The sequence below is a fragment of the Camelus dromedarius genome, chromosome 1 (genome assembly GCF_036321535.1).
Source record: "Camelus dromedarius isolate mCamDro1 chromosome 1, mCamDro1.pat, whole genome shotgun sequence".
Taxonomy (NCBI): domain Eukaryota; kingdom Metazoa; phylum Chordata; class Mammalia; order Artiodactyla; family Camelidae; genus Camelus; species Camelus dromedarius.
In genome coordinates this window covers 118045890-118060841 of record NC_087436.1, presented here as the reverse complement: position 1 = coordinate 118060841, position 14952 = coordinate 118045890, and the positions used below count along the sequence as shown (strand labels likewise).

At 44.3% G+C, this 14952-nt stretch overlaps 1 protein-coding gene across 2 annotated transcripts in view; it reads right to left on the bottom strand.

Moving 5' to 3' along the window:
• The window catches only part of STK32B (serine/threonine kinase 32B), a 307925-nt gene extending 293517 nt beyond the window's left edge, over nt 1-14408 (bottom strand). Inside the window, exon 1 of one of the 2 annotated variants that reach the window (XM_010975336.3) lies at nt 14271-14408. In XM_010975336.3, the coding sequence (XP_010973638.2) occupies nt 14271-14322 (52 nt within the window). In that variant the 5' untranslated portion in view covers nt 14323-14408. The remainder of the gene's footprint in view (nt 1-14270) is intronic. The other variant, XM_031437500.2, reaches the window with a different exon arrangement.
• Between the last annotated feature and the right edge of the window lie 544 nt (nt 14409-14952).

Below are 14952 nucleotides of genomic sequence, written 5' to 3'. Positions count from 1 at the left end.
CCAGCCAGCTTCGTGTTAGGCATGGACAATAGAGGGCGCAAGAGAGACGCTGCCAGACCCGAGTGGGAGGAAGGGACATCCTTTCCTCTGGTGTGCCGTTTTCCACCCTGCAGCAGTAGGCGGGCGTGCAGGCGGCCCTCATCGAGGAGCTGCAGCCAGCGTCCTGCGGCAAGTTTCTGTGCCACCCAGTAGGATGCCTGTCCTGCTGATAACCAGGGCCTGGCCAAACAGATGTGAAATACAGCCTAGGTGGAGAGGGAGCCCCTCTTGACTTCTGAGTTCCTTCCTTGTTCATGCACCCTCAACCCTAGGGAAGCAGCTGTTTTGCCAGAGTTGCTACTTCTGAATCTCCTGAGTCCTGACTTCTTTTCATAGTTAACGTTTTTACTAGATGACAGTTCTTTGTAGTACTTTTTGCCTTTGTAACGCTGCTGTGGCTTTGGTCTCTTGACTGCACTCAGACTGTACAGGGTGACTGAACACGTAGGGGCTGACAGGATCACCTGCGGAGACAGTACAGAGCACTAAGGAACAGGTCCAAGGACTCAGTCTTGAGGAATTCCAAGATTTATTGCAAGGGAGAGGAGGCTGGTCTTACCAGGGAGACGGAGAAGGAACAGCTAACGAACATCATAAAGGATTCAAAAAGGGAAATCACAAAACAGGAGACAATCTTTGCAACGCTTATAACTGACAAAGAAGAGTCATCTAGAATATGCAAAGAACTACAAATCAATCAAAAAAGGCAGACTTCTAGTAGGAAAATTAACCAAGCTATGAACAGGTCCATCACCAAAGCGGGAACTAAATATATGAAGAAACCTCAACCTTGTGGATGAAGGAATGCAGTTTAAAACAACAATAAGATACCATTTTATACTCATTCAATTGGCAAATATGAAAAAGCCCACAACACTAAATATTGGCCAGGAAGTAGAGGTGTGTTGTCCTACAGGGTAGCTGCAAGCCACACGTGTCTTTTGAGCACTTTAAATGTAGCTAGTCCAAATTAAGATGTGCTGTTAAGTGTAAAATCCACACCCAATTTCAAAGGCTTTGTATGAGTAAAAGAGTATAAAATATGTCAATAATTTTGACACTGAAATTATAATACTTTAGTTAGGTTAAATAAGATGTATTATTAAGTTCACATAGTTCTTTTTATCTTTGTAATGTCACTACTAGAAAATTTGAAATTACAAATGTGGCTTGATTTGTGGACTTCATCATATTTCCTTAGAACAGAGCAGATGCAGAGCAATGGAAGTGTCTGTACATGGTTTCTCAGAGTGTAAACTGATACCACCACTTTGGAAAACCATTTGCCATTATCTTACAAAGTGGAACATACACCTATTCCATGACCCATACATATGCTACAGAAATTCGTGCATATGTGCACCAGGAGGCATATACAAAATTGTTCACAGAAGCAGTGTTCATAATAGTCCCAAACTAGCAAGAATACAAGTGTCCGCTGTCAGAAGGAAGGCTAGAATTGATGGTGAAGTCACGTAATGGAACATTATACATTAGTGAAAGTGAAGAGAATGCAGCTATACACGGCATGGATAAATCTTAGAAACTCAATCTTGAGCAAAAACAGCAAATCACAGATGAGAACTAAAACACGGTACCATTTTTGTAAATTTCATTGAGCAGTAACAAGTGAACACTGTGCGGTTAGGAATGACAAGGCGTGGAAAAGTGGGTGGGGTAAGGGAGACATGCCCAGGGTGCTTCCAAAGAACTGGACATGCTCTACTTCTCCACTTGGATCATGGGTTCATGGGTGAGCTCATTCTCTTATTTTCAAGAAAGAAAGACTTACAATCATATGCTAGTTCTAAGAACCAAATGATCACAGTGACTCTAGTCAGAGCTATTTCGCTGAAATGATGAAGCCTGATGTAGTGATTTGAGGCACAGGTTGTCATGAGAATTTGAGGACCCCAAGTGATGACTGCTTTCTCAGGAAAGATGGTCGTGAAAGTGAGGAGGGTTGGGCAGGAGACCTAAGGTGACGTGGGTATCAGGGAGAGCTTATTTTTATTTTTATAATCATAATTTAGTTGATTTACAATGTTGTCTTAGTTTCTGGTGTACAGCATAGTGATTCAGGTATACATATTATTTTTCATAGTTTCATTATAGATTATTATAAGATATTGAATGTAGTTCCCTGTGCTAGACCGTAGGTCCTTGCTTTTTATCTCTTTATATAGTACTTTGTATCTGCAAATCCCACCTTCTAATTTATCCCTCCCTACCTGTCCCCTTTGGTAACCATAAGTTTGTTAGCTATGGCTGTGAGTCTCTTTCTGTTTTGTGTTCATTTGTGTCCTTTTTTTTTTTGATTCCATATAAAAGTGGTATCATACGATATTTATCTTTCTCTGTATGACTTACTTCTCTTAGTATGATAATCTCTGGGTCCATTCATGTTGCTGCAAATGGTATTATTTCATTCTATTTTATGGCTGAGTAATATATATATATATATATGGTATGTGTGTGTGTATATATATATACACCACAACTTCTTTATCCAGTCATCTGTCGATGGACATTTAGGTTGCTCCCATGTCTTGGCTATTGTAACTAGTGCTGCTATGAACACTGGGGTGCGTGTATGTTTTCAAATTAGAGTTTTCTCCAAATATATGCCCAGGAGTGGGATTGCTGGATCATACAGTAGTTCTGTTTTTAGTTTTCTAATAAATTAGGGAAAGTTTGCTTTAAAAATAGAAGTCACTATGTACAGATTAACACTGAGGAGAGGACTTCTGCTTCTGGTCGACTAGAGTGTTTTTGGTCAGCCTTCCTGCTAATAAAAACTAGAATAACTATACAAAATAAATCTTTAGAAAATCTGTCTGAAGGACTCATAGAGCTGTCAAGGGAGTAAGGAACTGCGGGTTGAATATCTACAAAAAAAAAAAAAAGAAAGAAAGAAAAGGGAAAGAGATGGGTCCAGCATTTGGGGTCGCTCTTCCTCAAGAGGCACCTGCCAAATCTGAGAGCAGCTTTCAGGAGGCTGAGAAGCCAAGCAAGGTGTGGAAACCCTCACCGGCTTTAGGGCCAGGACATACACTAACAGCCAGAGCCTCCCAAGGAAGAAGAGGCTTCATAAACCCAATGCTTCTCGTAAGGACCCCCAAGGGCTTCATTCCAGGAGTGACTGTGAAATGGATGAAAAGAGTCCTCACAGGATGTCTGATCATCTCAAGCTCTGTGAAGACTGAGATGAAATGTAACCCCTGGCACTCCAGCTTAGCTATTTACAAAAAGCAAAAGGAAAACATTTCTGAGGAAACAGAGCATCATCCAAAGCCCCAAATTATCTCTATACTGTTTCCTAAATAATGCCCAGCATGTTCAAAAAAAAAAAAAAAAAAAAAAACTACCACCAGGCAAATAAGAAAACAAGAGATGTCTAAAAGGAAACAGATGACAACAGAAATAGACGGTTACCAAATAATGGAGTTATCAAACATGTCTTCTAAGTAAACATGATTGATATGTTTAATTAAAAAGCCAGTTCTGAGAATTTCAGCAGCAGTGGAAAGCCATTAAAATGAACCAAACGGTGGTTCTAGAACTGAAAAGTGCAATAAGCTATGTTAAGAACTTGATAGTTATACTGCATAGCAGACAGACAGGCCTGAAATGATTACAAAAGAAATAGGCTAGAAGAAAATATTTGATCAGAAAGTAAAGAGAAATAAAAGAATCTTTAAAGATACAGAAATACTGTCAGAGCCGCGTGGGGCACAGCGCTAAGGCATACAATACCTGTGCAATTTGAGTTCGACGGTGTGAGGAGAAAGTGTCACAGTGTTACTAGAAGGCTAAATAAGAATCCTGCAAAACCATCAGTGCTGTTCAGGCACAGTCACCAGAAGCATGAGCCACAGCAGAAAGTGGCCGGGACACCACACCTATGCACACTGGAATTAAATTTCTGAAAACAAAATAGAAACTCTTAAAATCAGCTAGATAGATGAAACGTATCTGCTTAGTACTGACAGCTGTCTTTTAATCAGAAACAATAAAAGCCACAAGACAACAGAATTATATCTTCAAAATGCTTAAGGAAAAAGCTGCCAACATAGAACCTGATATCCAGAAGAATCATCCATAAAGTTTAAATAAAGACAATTTCAGAAGAATGGTAAGTGAGAAGACTCATCACCAGAAGGCATACACTAAAGGGAATGCTAAAGAAAGCACTTCTGGCAGAGTGAAAGTAATTTCAATGGGAACTTCTAAGTGAAGGAAGAAATAAAGAACAGAATATGTGAGTAAATATAATCAACGATCTAAGATTCTGTCTCAGAAATCTAGAAAAAGAACATTACATTAAACCTAAAATTACAAGGAGAAAAGTAAACTAACAAATCAGTGAATCATTAGCAAACAAATAAAAATGAACAAAGCCAAGGCTATTTATAAATTTAAAAAACTGATAAACTCAGGCAAGACCAATGAAAATAAAGGAGAGAGAAAACACAAATTACCAAAATCAGTACTGAAAAAGAAACATCACTACAGATCCTACAACCACTGAAAAGATTAAAAGGCTGTTATGAACAAAGTTATGCCACTACATTTGAACTTAGAAATAGTAACAATCCTACACAGACTCTTACAGAGAATTGCAAGCAATGGTATACTTCCAGATTTTTTTAAGGAGAACAATATAACCTTGATACCAAAAAACTAATGAAGACATTAAAAGTGTGCTCTTGCTGTTCTTTGGAAGAGTTTGTGGAGTAGTATTATTTCTAACATTTGGAAGAATTCACGTAGACATGAATTCATGAAGACACCTAGGCTTAGACCTTCCTTCGCAATAAAGTTTTTATTTTTATTACAGACTCAATTCTTTAATAGATACAGAACTACTCTAATATTTAAATTCTTGTAAGTTGTATTTTCCAAGGTAGTTATTTTATCTAAGTTTCAAGTGTATTGGCGTAATGTTTGCAATATCCTCATGAAAAATTTAGAAACAAAATATTAGCAAATCAGATTGAATAATTTACCACTCATGAGAAAGTCAGTTTTATGCCAAGAATGAAAGGTTGATTTAATATTTTAAAATGCTCTAAAATTTTAATTCTTCACCTAGTCAGAAAAAGGAGAAAAACCACATATCATCTCAACAGGTGGAGAAAAATCATTTACTTAAATTCAGCCCTCATTGATAATAAAAACTCTTAAGCAAATCAGGATAGAAGGGAAATAAGGTGATAAAGGTGTCTACAATAACAATACAGCTAACATAACAATGGTAAAATAGCGAACACGTTCTGTCTGAAGAAGGCTGGTTTTGGTAAGTGTGCCAACTAGGACAGACTGTGTTATGCTGCATAACAAGCAGCCCCAATCTCAGTGACTTAAAACAGCAGAGGTTTCTTTCTCACTGATGCCATGTCCCAGATCAGGTTGGCTGGTTGTGGGTGTGGCCTCCATTCCACTCTGGGCTCACTCTGGGAACCAGGCTGAAGTCATTTCTACCCTCCAGAGCACTGTAGTTGCCCAAACAGAGGAGGAAAGAAACAAAGTGACATCTGGTTCTTAAATACTTTTTCCAGGATGTGACACACATCACCTCTGCTGACACTGATCCAAGCAAGTCGCACAGTCCCACATAACTTCAAGGGACAGGGAAGTATAATTTTTTTGTATGCATAGAAATGAGCAGGGACAGGATAGGGGTGAACAGCGGTAAAGTCCCACAGTGAGTGAATGGGATGTTATATCACTGACTTCACAGATGGAGTACTTCTGGGAGATGAACCAGATGCCAAAATCCTCAGTGAATAAAGACACTCCGAGGAGGTCATACAAATTTGGCTACTAAGCCTGATTTTCTCTTGCTGGGTAGTTCTGTTGTGCGAGGCCTCCCTTGGCATCCTGAACTGTTTGTCCCATTGCTGTCTGCATGAGAATATCCCTTTAGGGTGTCAGGACCCTCGCTGCTCTTTCTAGAACACTTTCTCCATCTCTGTGTACAGTTGCTCAGAGCTCAGATTTTAGATAACTTGAGTATTGTTAAGAATATTTTGTTCCTTCCAATTCTCTCAGGAAAATGCCTAAGCTCAGTGCTAGCTTATGCTGTTTGATCCTCCTAAAATACCGATCCTTTTTCCCTCAAAGCATTTAAACCCTTCCCTCAAGACTCAACAGAAACCTGTCGCCACCCTAACACCCTATTCACTCCAGCTCGTAGCATGAGAGCCATCTCCCCTCTCTCCACCCTTTGGCTCTCCCCCGCAAAAGGAATTTTGTCTTTCCCGGAAAGCAGTGGGGAGAAGCTCTGCCTTTTCTCTCACTGGGAAGAGAAGTGATACCCCAGATCACGATCCATAAGAGTCTGATATCCACTGACCATTACAGATTGTCATTTAAAAAAAATGTCTTGGGTGTTCTCTGCGACTGGGAGTCACAATCCCAGAGCCCACTTTACAGACTCAAAGTTCTCTGCCCAGGCAAGTCTCAAAAGTTGAAATGAGGGGGAGGGTATAGCTCAAGTGGCAGAGCACACGCTTAGCATGCATGAGGTCTTGGGTTCAATCCCCAGTGCCTCCATCAAAAAAAAAACCTAAACAAGTAAATAAAACTAATTACCTCCCCTAGCAAAAAGCAAAAAAAAAAAAAAAAAGTTGAAACGAAGGGACAAGAGCAGAAAGGCCATTCTGGACTCAAATCCAAGCCAGTTCTCTAAATCAACTTTACTGGTAAAGAGTCTGAAATTTCTGCATTGGTTTTTCAGTAGCTTCTGAAAATAATGTAAGAATAATGTAAGAAATTACATTACATTACAGAATTACATTACATTACAGAATAATGTAAGAAATCGGCCCCCAATAAGTGATGACTTTCATCTCTCATTCAACAAAGAGCTGCTCTAGGCCTTCCCTGGCCCCATTCTAGGCCATGCAGACACAAGGGTGAAAAGGGAAGGATGACTGCTCCCTAGTGAGCCACAGATCAGTGCGGAAGTGGACATGCAACCTGGCAATTAAATAAAATAAGCTGAAGTGTTCCCACCATGTTTCAAGGAACACAAAAATAACAGGCGCCGGAGAGGACAGCTGTGTTTGCTTTCACCTGCCCGCCCAGCGTCCACGGCCCTTCTTCTAAAGATACCCCAGTGTTCTCTGAGAGTATTCTGCACATACCTCCTTAGTCTAAATGCCCCAAGGGAAGCCAACTCTACACCCTGAATTCAAGGGTGGGCACGTGGTCCAGCCTGGCCAGTTAGAGCTCAGCCTCCCTGGTCACAGCCACTGGTTCAAGACGGGCCCACGACTTCATCAGAACCCATCAGAACTAACCCTGGGATGTTTCCTGCAACAGCAATGAAAAAGATGCTCCCTTTTCCAAACTTGGAGCTGTGAGGTTGCGAGCCGGGGGCTGGAAGGGCCCCCAGAGGAGAGAGCCAGCTGTAGCCACACAGGGGAGGGAAGCCAAGAAGGAAAATTCAGGAACCTGGTTCCACCCCCGGCCAATAAGAGCGACACCTTTGTTCATTCATGTAGCCATTCATCCATCAAAAATCTGCTGGGCACCTGTTACATCCCAGGTGTTCTTTTCGGCCTTGCAGACACAGCAGTGAATAAATCACACCGCATCTCTACTTGAAGGAGCCTGTAATCCCCCTGGGGGAGATAAATACACAAAAAATGACGCCCACTTGAACAAGATTGCTCTGGCTGCTGCACTGAGGTGCCACTGAAGGGGTAAGGGGAAAAGGAAGGTTACTGTAGTAACCTAGGTGAGAGATGTGACCCTGCCTGGGACCAGAATGGAAGTGATGCAGGTGGTGAGAAGTGGCCAAAGCCAGTTCATTCCCTTCAAAGGCACTCATGTCGCTTCCCTGTCACCTGCAGCTAGAGGAGGAGAACATGCCATGTCCTGTCTACTTCCGGATGCCACCCACATCAAATGCCCTGTTACTTCAGATACCACTAAGAAGAGAGAAATGCTACCAACTAATCTGTGATGTGATTCTTTCTCATCCCTTGAAAGCGCTCTAAGTAGGAACAGCTATGACCACATGCAAGCAATAAAACTACATCACAAACACCGCCTTGAACAGCAGTGACCATAAAGCACATCCCGATGTCAAAACCATTAAACCAAGAGAAAACGTGTGCCTTATAATCAGTGAAACAGAACAGTGTGCATACATATGTCTGACGTTACAGAGATGATGGATGCATGTTTTATCCTCACGACATCCATACTTATTTTTATGAGGGTTGAAAGGTATAAACGCAACCTACAATTCATTTCTACTTAACCATCTCAGACTGATTTATGGCCATTTTCTTCATCCCCCATGTACAAGACAAATCAAAATGAATTTTTAAATGAGACATGGATCTTAAAATCTAAGGTTTACCTCCTAGACTCTTGCATTAGACACACACATGCCTCATACAGATGTGGACACCAAGCCCATAAGCCCACATCCCTCACATGGCCACCTCTCTAGCCTCCATCCCTGTACATATTCTAGAGACAAGAGCAAAGCTTATTCAAAGCAATTCTAAGCTTTCTCAGGATATTTTTGGTTTTCACCTTCTGCACAGACCACAAGTGATACAGGTTGGAAAACCAGGTGTAACATGAGTGAGCTTGCCTAAAGTTTCAAAAAGAGTTGAAACAAAGTTGGAAGTGAATCCTGCAGCCTCAGAGATTTCAGCCACTTTGTAAATCACACCGACACAGACACCCTGGGTTCAAAGAACTGTCTCCGAGTAAAGCATGATTGCAACTGAGGGGAGTGATTTTTTCATTTTCATTGCCAGAATACGTGTGTGTGTGTGTGATCTATTTATTTAAACCAAGAAGATGCTTTCACGTTCTAGACTGCACGTGAGGTTACCTGGCCCAGTAACACTTCTTTTTAAGTGCCCCTGTAACCCACAACAATCTGAAATGAAAATACCCAGAGCTGGTTCTGAGGTTGTGAAATCAATATCCTCAAATGTGGACACTGGCCATAAATTGGTAAAATGTTGTTTAAAAAACCCTTTGGAAACACAATTTAAGAACATGTTTCTGGAATCCTAAAAAGTAATCAATCCTTTGATCCACTAATCTTGCTCCTTGCACCTCATTGAAGGAATTCACTTAAAAGAAGAGAAATGCTGTATGTACAAAATTTTCAAACAACTTATAAGGATGAAAAGCTGATCTGGGTGCCTCCTCCAGAAAGAAAAAAGAAAGAAAAGCTGAAAGCAGCCTGCACATCTAACAAGAAAACATTTAAGTAAATTATGATAGTTCCATCTGATGGAGTATTACAGCTCATTAAAATAATAACTGTGAAGACATTATGGCAACATAAAGTACTTAAAATCTGATGCTAAGAGAAAAAGCAGAAATCATTTTATTTGTGGCAAGTGTACTTTTATATAAAAATGTCTAGACGTGGATAAAAACAGGAAAGGAAAAAATAACTTCAAAACAGTTTTGACATGAATCTGGAATGGTAGATAATTTTGTTTTCAGTCCCAGAACTAGTATTTATGATATGACTGCTCAACAAATGTTTTTATTTGCATTCTTTTTTATTGAAGCAGTCAGTTTACAACGTAGTGTCAATTTCTGGCACACAGCATCATGTTTCAGTCACACATGTACATAAGTATATTCCTTTTCATATTCTTTTTCATTACAGGTTACTACAAGATGCTGAATATAGTTCCCTGTGCTACACAGTACAAACTTGTTTTTTATCTATTTTATATTAGTAGCTAGTATTTGCAAATCTCAAACTCCCAACTTATCCCTCCTTACTCCCCTTTATCCCCCAGTAACTGTAAGTTTGTTCTCTATGTCTTTGAGTTTCTCTCTGTTTTGTAATAAGTTCATTTGTGTCTTTTTTTTTTAGATTCCACATATAAGTGATATCCTATGGTATTTTTCTTTCACTTTCTAGCTTGTTTCACTTAGAATGATCTCCAGGTCCATCCATGTTACTGCAAATGGCATTATTTTATTCTTTTTATGGCTGAGCAGTATTCCATTGTGTAAATATACCCCAACTTCATCCATTCATCTGCTGATGGATTTTTAGGTCGTTTCCACATCTTGGCTGTTGTAAATAGTGCTGCTGTGAACACTGGGGTGCATGTATCTTTTCAAATTAAAGTTCCTTCTATCCAGAGTGGGATTGCTGGATCACATGGTAAGTCTATGTTTAGTTTTTTTAAGGAATCTCCACACTGTTTTCCATAGGGGCTGCACCCATTTACATTCCCATCAGCAGCACAGGATGGTTCCTTTTCTCCAGTCTCTCCAGCGTTTATTATTTGCAGACTTCTGAATGATGGCCATTCTGACTGGTGTGAGGTGATAACCTCATTGCAGTTTTGATTTGTATTTCCCTAATGATTAGCAATATTGAACATCTTTTCCGGCGCCTTCTGCAAATGTTTTCTGAAGGTGGTATCTGAGATGCCTGTTGCTAACGACCGAGTGCTGTCAGATGTGTCGTTACCATCTTCCTGTAGGTATCTGCACAAAGAGACCTCCATCAGAGCCTGGTCTGTGTAGTGGTCTCAGTCGGCGTGGTCCTACATATCTGTGAGAGATGCATTTTCCTGTAGGCCTCCAGAGGTGGCACAAGGAAGAGCGTTAGGTGCCAGACACTGGCGTTAGGCAGGCCTGTGTGTGATTCCCAGCTGATCCATACACAGGCCATGGGACCCTGGGCAGTTTTCCTGAGGTCCTCTGTAAACTCTCTAGCAAAATGCAGGTTCTGAGACTTCCCTGGCTGAGCTGTGATATTAATTCCCAGTGAGGTATGAAAAGTTGTCCACAAAGGCATCAGTAAGTTACAGCTGCTGTTAATATTATGTGGATGCAAGTTAAATGTTTGCCGTCAGAATTTAGATGGTCATGGTACAGTTATGCAGTGGCATATTTTCAGCTCTCGTTTAGCTTTAAATTGCTTATGAGACAGATCTCCAGGCAGGTGTCTGCATCATCAGCCACCCAATAACTGGTTTGGGAGAGCGAGTTCTTTCACTGGACCATGTCACTGCCCTGCTTAAAATCCTTCAGTGATTACAGATGCCTATAAAGTCAAGTCCAAACACATGGCCACTGGGCCCTTTCAGGACGGCCCAGCACTCAGTGTTCATCTCCTGTGACTTCCAGCCTTACACTCCACACTGTAGGAGTACTCAAGCCCCTACGATCTCCGCAGTGAGTCATGATGACTCTTTACCATCTGTCTTTGCACATTCTGTTCCCCCCCCCTCAAAACACCCTTCCGCTTCTACTGACGTCTCCTTCCTGGGAACTCTTACCATTTCTACAAGACCTAGTCTAAAAGAAAGACTTCTCAGACCCTCATCTCTGCCCCTGGGTTAGGGCCCCTCCTCTAGGATGCAGGATGCCAGTCGCCCAAGTTCACTGCACTGTCTTGGCTGGCTATCTGCTCTGTGAGCTCCCTGAGGGTTAGAGCTTTACCTTCATCCTCTCTGTATCCCTGCTGCACAGGGGTGGGTGCAGAAAGGATGATCAGTCAACACCTACGAAATCAACGAATCAGTTGGCAGCAAATAGCAGTGTTTTACTTGCACCGGTATTGAGAAAGATGCTGGCAAAAATCAAACAAGTTAATGTTTCACTGAGCTGGAAGCCGGCAAAATGGGAGTCCTAACCTGGTATTTCAACCCGCCCCAAAACAGGTAGTTGACCTTGAGCCTGACCACTCTTGGAATGAGGAACAACAGCAGAAAATCAAAAGGTTGGCTACGCCAGATATAACTATATTGCCAATAAATATGTGAAAGTGTGTATCCTGGGATGAAGGATCGAGACCATTGTCGATACAAGGGAGGCAAATTTCCTCTGCAAATTCAAGACAAAGATGCTAAGAAAGTTACCTAAAGGATGACCTTTGACCCAGGCTGGTACCATGAACCTCTAACACTGGGGCTGGTATATACGTTTGTGCTTTCTTCTGGGAAAGGAGTCCCCGGCTTTCATCAAAGAATCCTGTTACGGGCTGAACTGCGTCCCCTCCAAACTTCAGATATCGGAACTCCAACCTCCAACATGACTATATTTGGAGACAGGGCTTTTAAGGAGATAATTCATGGTCACCAAGGTCATAAGGATGGGGCCCTAATCCTATGGGACTGATGTTCTTATAAAAAGAGGAAGAGTCAGCAGAGCTCTGTCTCCTCCAGTGCACAGGGGAAAGGCCATGGGAGGACCCAAGGAGAAGGGGCTGTCTGCCAGCCAGGAAGGGGGTTCTCACCAGAACTCAACCCTGCTGACACTTTGCTCTTGGACTTTCAGCCTCCAAAACAGGGAGAAAATACATTTCTGTTGTCTAAGCCCCCACCAGCAACAAACTCTGCTTTTTACGCATCTGTGGTATCTTGTTACAACAGCCCGAGCAGACTAATATACATCCCTTCCCCAGAGTAGACAGGAAACCTTTGACTTGCTGAGAACAGAGAATTTCTGGCCAGGTCCTCCTCTCCATCTGTCAATGAGTGTATCTTCTCATAGGGTCTGAGCAACTTGGAATGTAACCGCACAGGACAGAAGTGCTTCAAAAGGGCCAAGCCTGTCCTACATCCACCCCAAGAAGACCATCCCATAGCAGAGCACACATCTGAATACTGATTTCACTGTCAAGATCACTTTGAAGGGGAGGGTATAGCTCAATGGGAGAACGTGTGTTTAACATGCACAAGGTCCTGGGTTCAATACCCAGTTCTTCCATTAAAAATAAATAATAAATAAATAAACCTAATTATCCTCCCTGCACAAAAGAAAAATAAAATAGTAATTAAAAAAAAAAAAGATAACTCTGATTTCCAGAGAGCAGTTCAGGATCACTGTGAACTTGGCTGGGGAAGAGTTCAGCTACATGGTGTCCAAATGCATCCTGTGACACACAGGAGCCTCCACCACCCGTCTACCTCTTCTCTGTCCTCTCCTGGCTCTCCACCTGCCTGTGCTCCAGACTAAACAACCAGGAAGGGCTCAGCCCTCCTTGCGTCCCCAGGTCCCTGCACTGGCCCCCGTCACTGCCCTTATCACCACGAATGGTCCCTGGTGATTCAGTGCCACTAGACTAGGAGCTCCTTTAAGAAAGGACCAAATGGGCCTGGCTTATTGAATTACATTGACTGTATTCAGGTGTCTTTTGAGAGGGACTGCTGGGATAAGCATCTGACTATCACCCTCAGCCTTGGTAGATCTAGAGACCATGATCTGTGCCCACAAACCTATGCCTGGGCACAGAAAGCACTGCCTTCAGGGCAGACTGTCCAGCCTCAAAGCCAGCTCCAACCAGAGCACATCCCTTTCTCCAACTGTAAAAAGGAATAACGAAAGTACCAACCTCACAGATGACCACAGACAAAGCCCTAGAATGGTGCATGGTACCTGGAATACGCTCAGTAGTCCCAGCTCTTGTCTGGGGCACAGCAGAGGCTGGAGAAACCAGTGCAATAGGAAACAGAGCTTTTCGAGGCAAGGAGTTAACAGGTAACACTCTGTGCGGAGCTCTGTACTGATTATATTTACAAGGCACTTCTCGCATGAATTACCAGCGGTTACTAAGGCAGTAGGTGGTATCACACGTCTCATCTCCTGGGTGAAGAAATAGAGGTTTCAGAGAGTTTAAGTAAGCTGCCCACAGACACACAGCGCTGGAAAAGGGATTCTGCTAGTTCAAATAATGAGCTCTACCGACCTGAGCAACCAGGAACCCCAGCTCTGGAGTTCTGATGAGGTTGGCCCGCCTGCACCACTCCTCCACCTGGGAGGCTGCCAGCCGCGGGACGCCTTCCGCCCAGCCACAGAGTTTAACCAAGAAAAGTTTCCTGAGGCCGCCCTGGGCGACTGAGGACAGCAGCATGGAACCTGCCCGAGCACGAGCCCAATGCATAGTGTACACACACACACACGCACGCACGCACGCAGCCTCCTTCAGTCCGGGCTCTGAAGGAGACCTCGGCTTCCTCGGAGCCCGAGCAACATCCAAACTCGCCTCTGAAGTAACTCATCCCTCCTGCTCCCCCAAGTGAAGCCTTCGGATTCAGTCTCCTCTCGGAATCCGCCGCCCGGGCCCGCGCCCAGCACCGTCCCCGCCCCCAAGGGGACCGACACGGAGGAGTTGGGTAGAAGCCCGGCGCTCGGCCAAGGGTGATGGAAGGAGGGATGTCCGGCCGATGCCCAAGGGGGCGGCGCGGGGCGGGCGCCCCTCGCCCTCTTACCTTCCTCATTCTCGTCAAACACCGGGGGCTTGTGGGAGTGGTTCCCGCCCATATTCCGCCGGGGCGGCTGCCCGCTGCTGCCGCTACCACATGCCCGGCGGCCGGGACGCGGGGTGCGGGGTGCGGGGTGCGGTCGCGGGATGCGAGGCGAGCGCCCAGCCCAGGCTGCAGCGGCGCGCCGAGCGGGAGGGAGCCGAGCGCCGCGCAGGGGCGGGAACCGCGCCCGCCGCGCCCCCTCCTCCCGGGCGGCGCTCTCCCGCGGCGCCCGCCGCGCCCCCGCCGCGCTCGCTCGTCCGCCGCGCCCCGCGCCCGGGCCACCGAGCCGCGCTCCTCGCCAGCTGCGGCGGGCGGGAGATCGGAGGCGGCGCGGGAGTAGGAGGAGCAGGAGCAGGAGGGGAAGGAGGGAAAAGGAGGGGGCGCGCGGGCGAAGCGCCGCTGGGAGCCGGGGGCAGCCTGGAAGAGAAGGGCGCATCCGGCGAGCGCAGCACTAGGGGTCGCCAGGAGGAGAGGGCGCGGGCCGCCACCTCCCCCCCGCACCCACCCAATCTGCGTGCAGGGTCAGCCCAGAGGAGTCGGGGTGCTCCGTCCAGGCACAAAGTGAGCATCGTGAGCCTCTACTACGTGCTGGTCCCCAGCTAAGCACTTTATAAGCACGATCCCAAGTTACCGCTCAACAACCCGA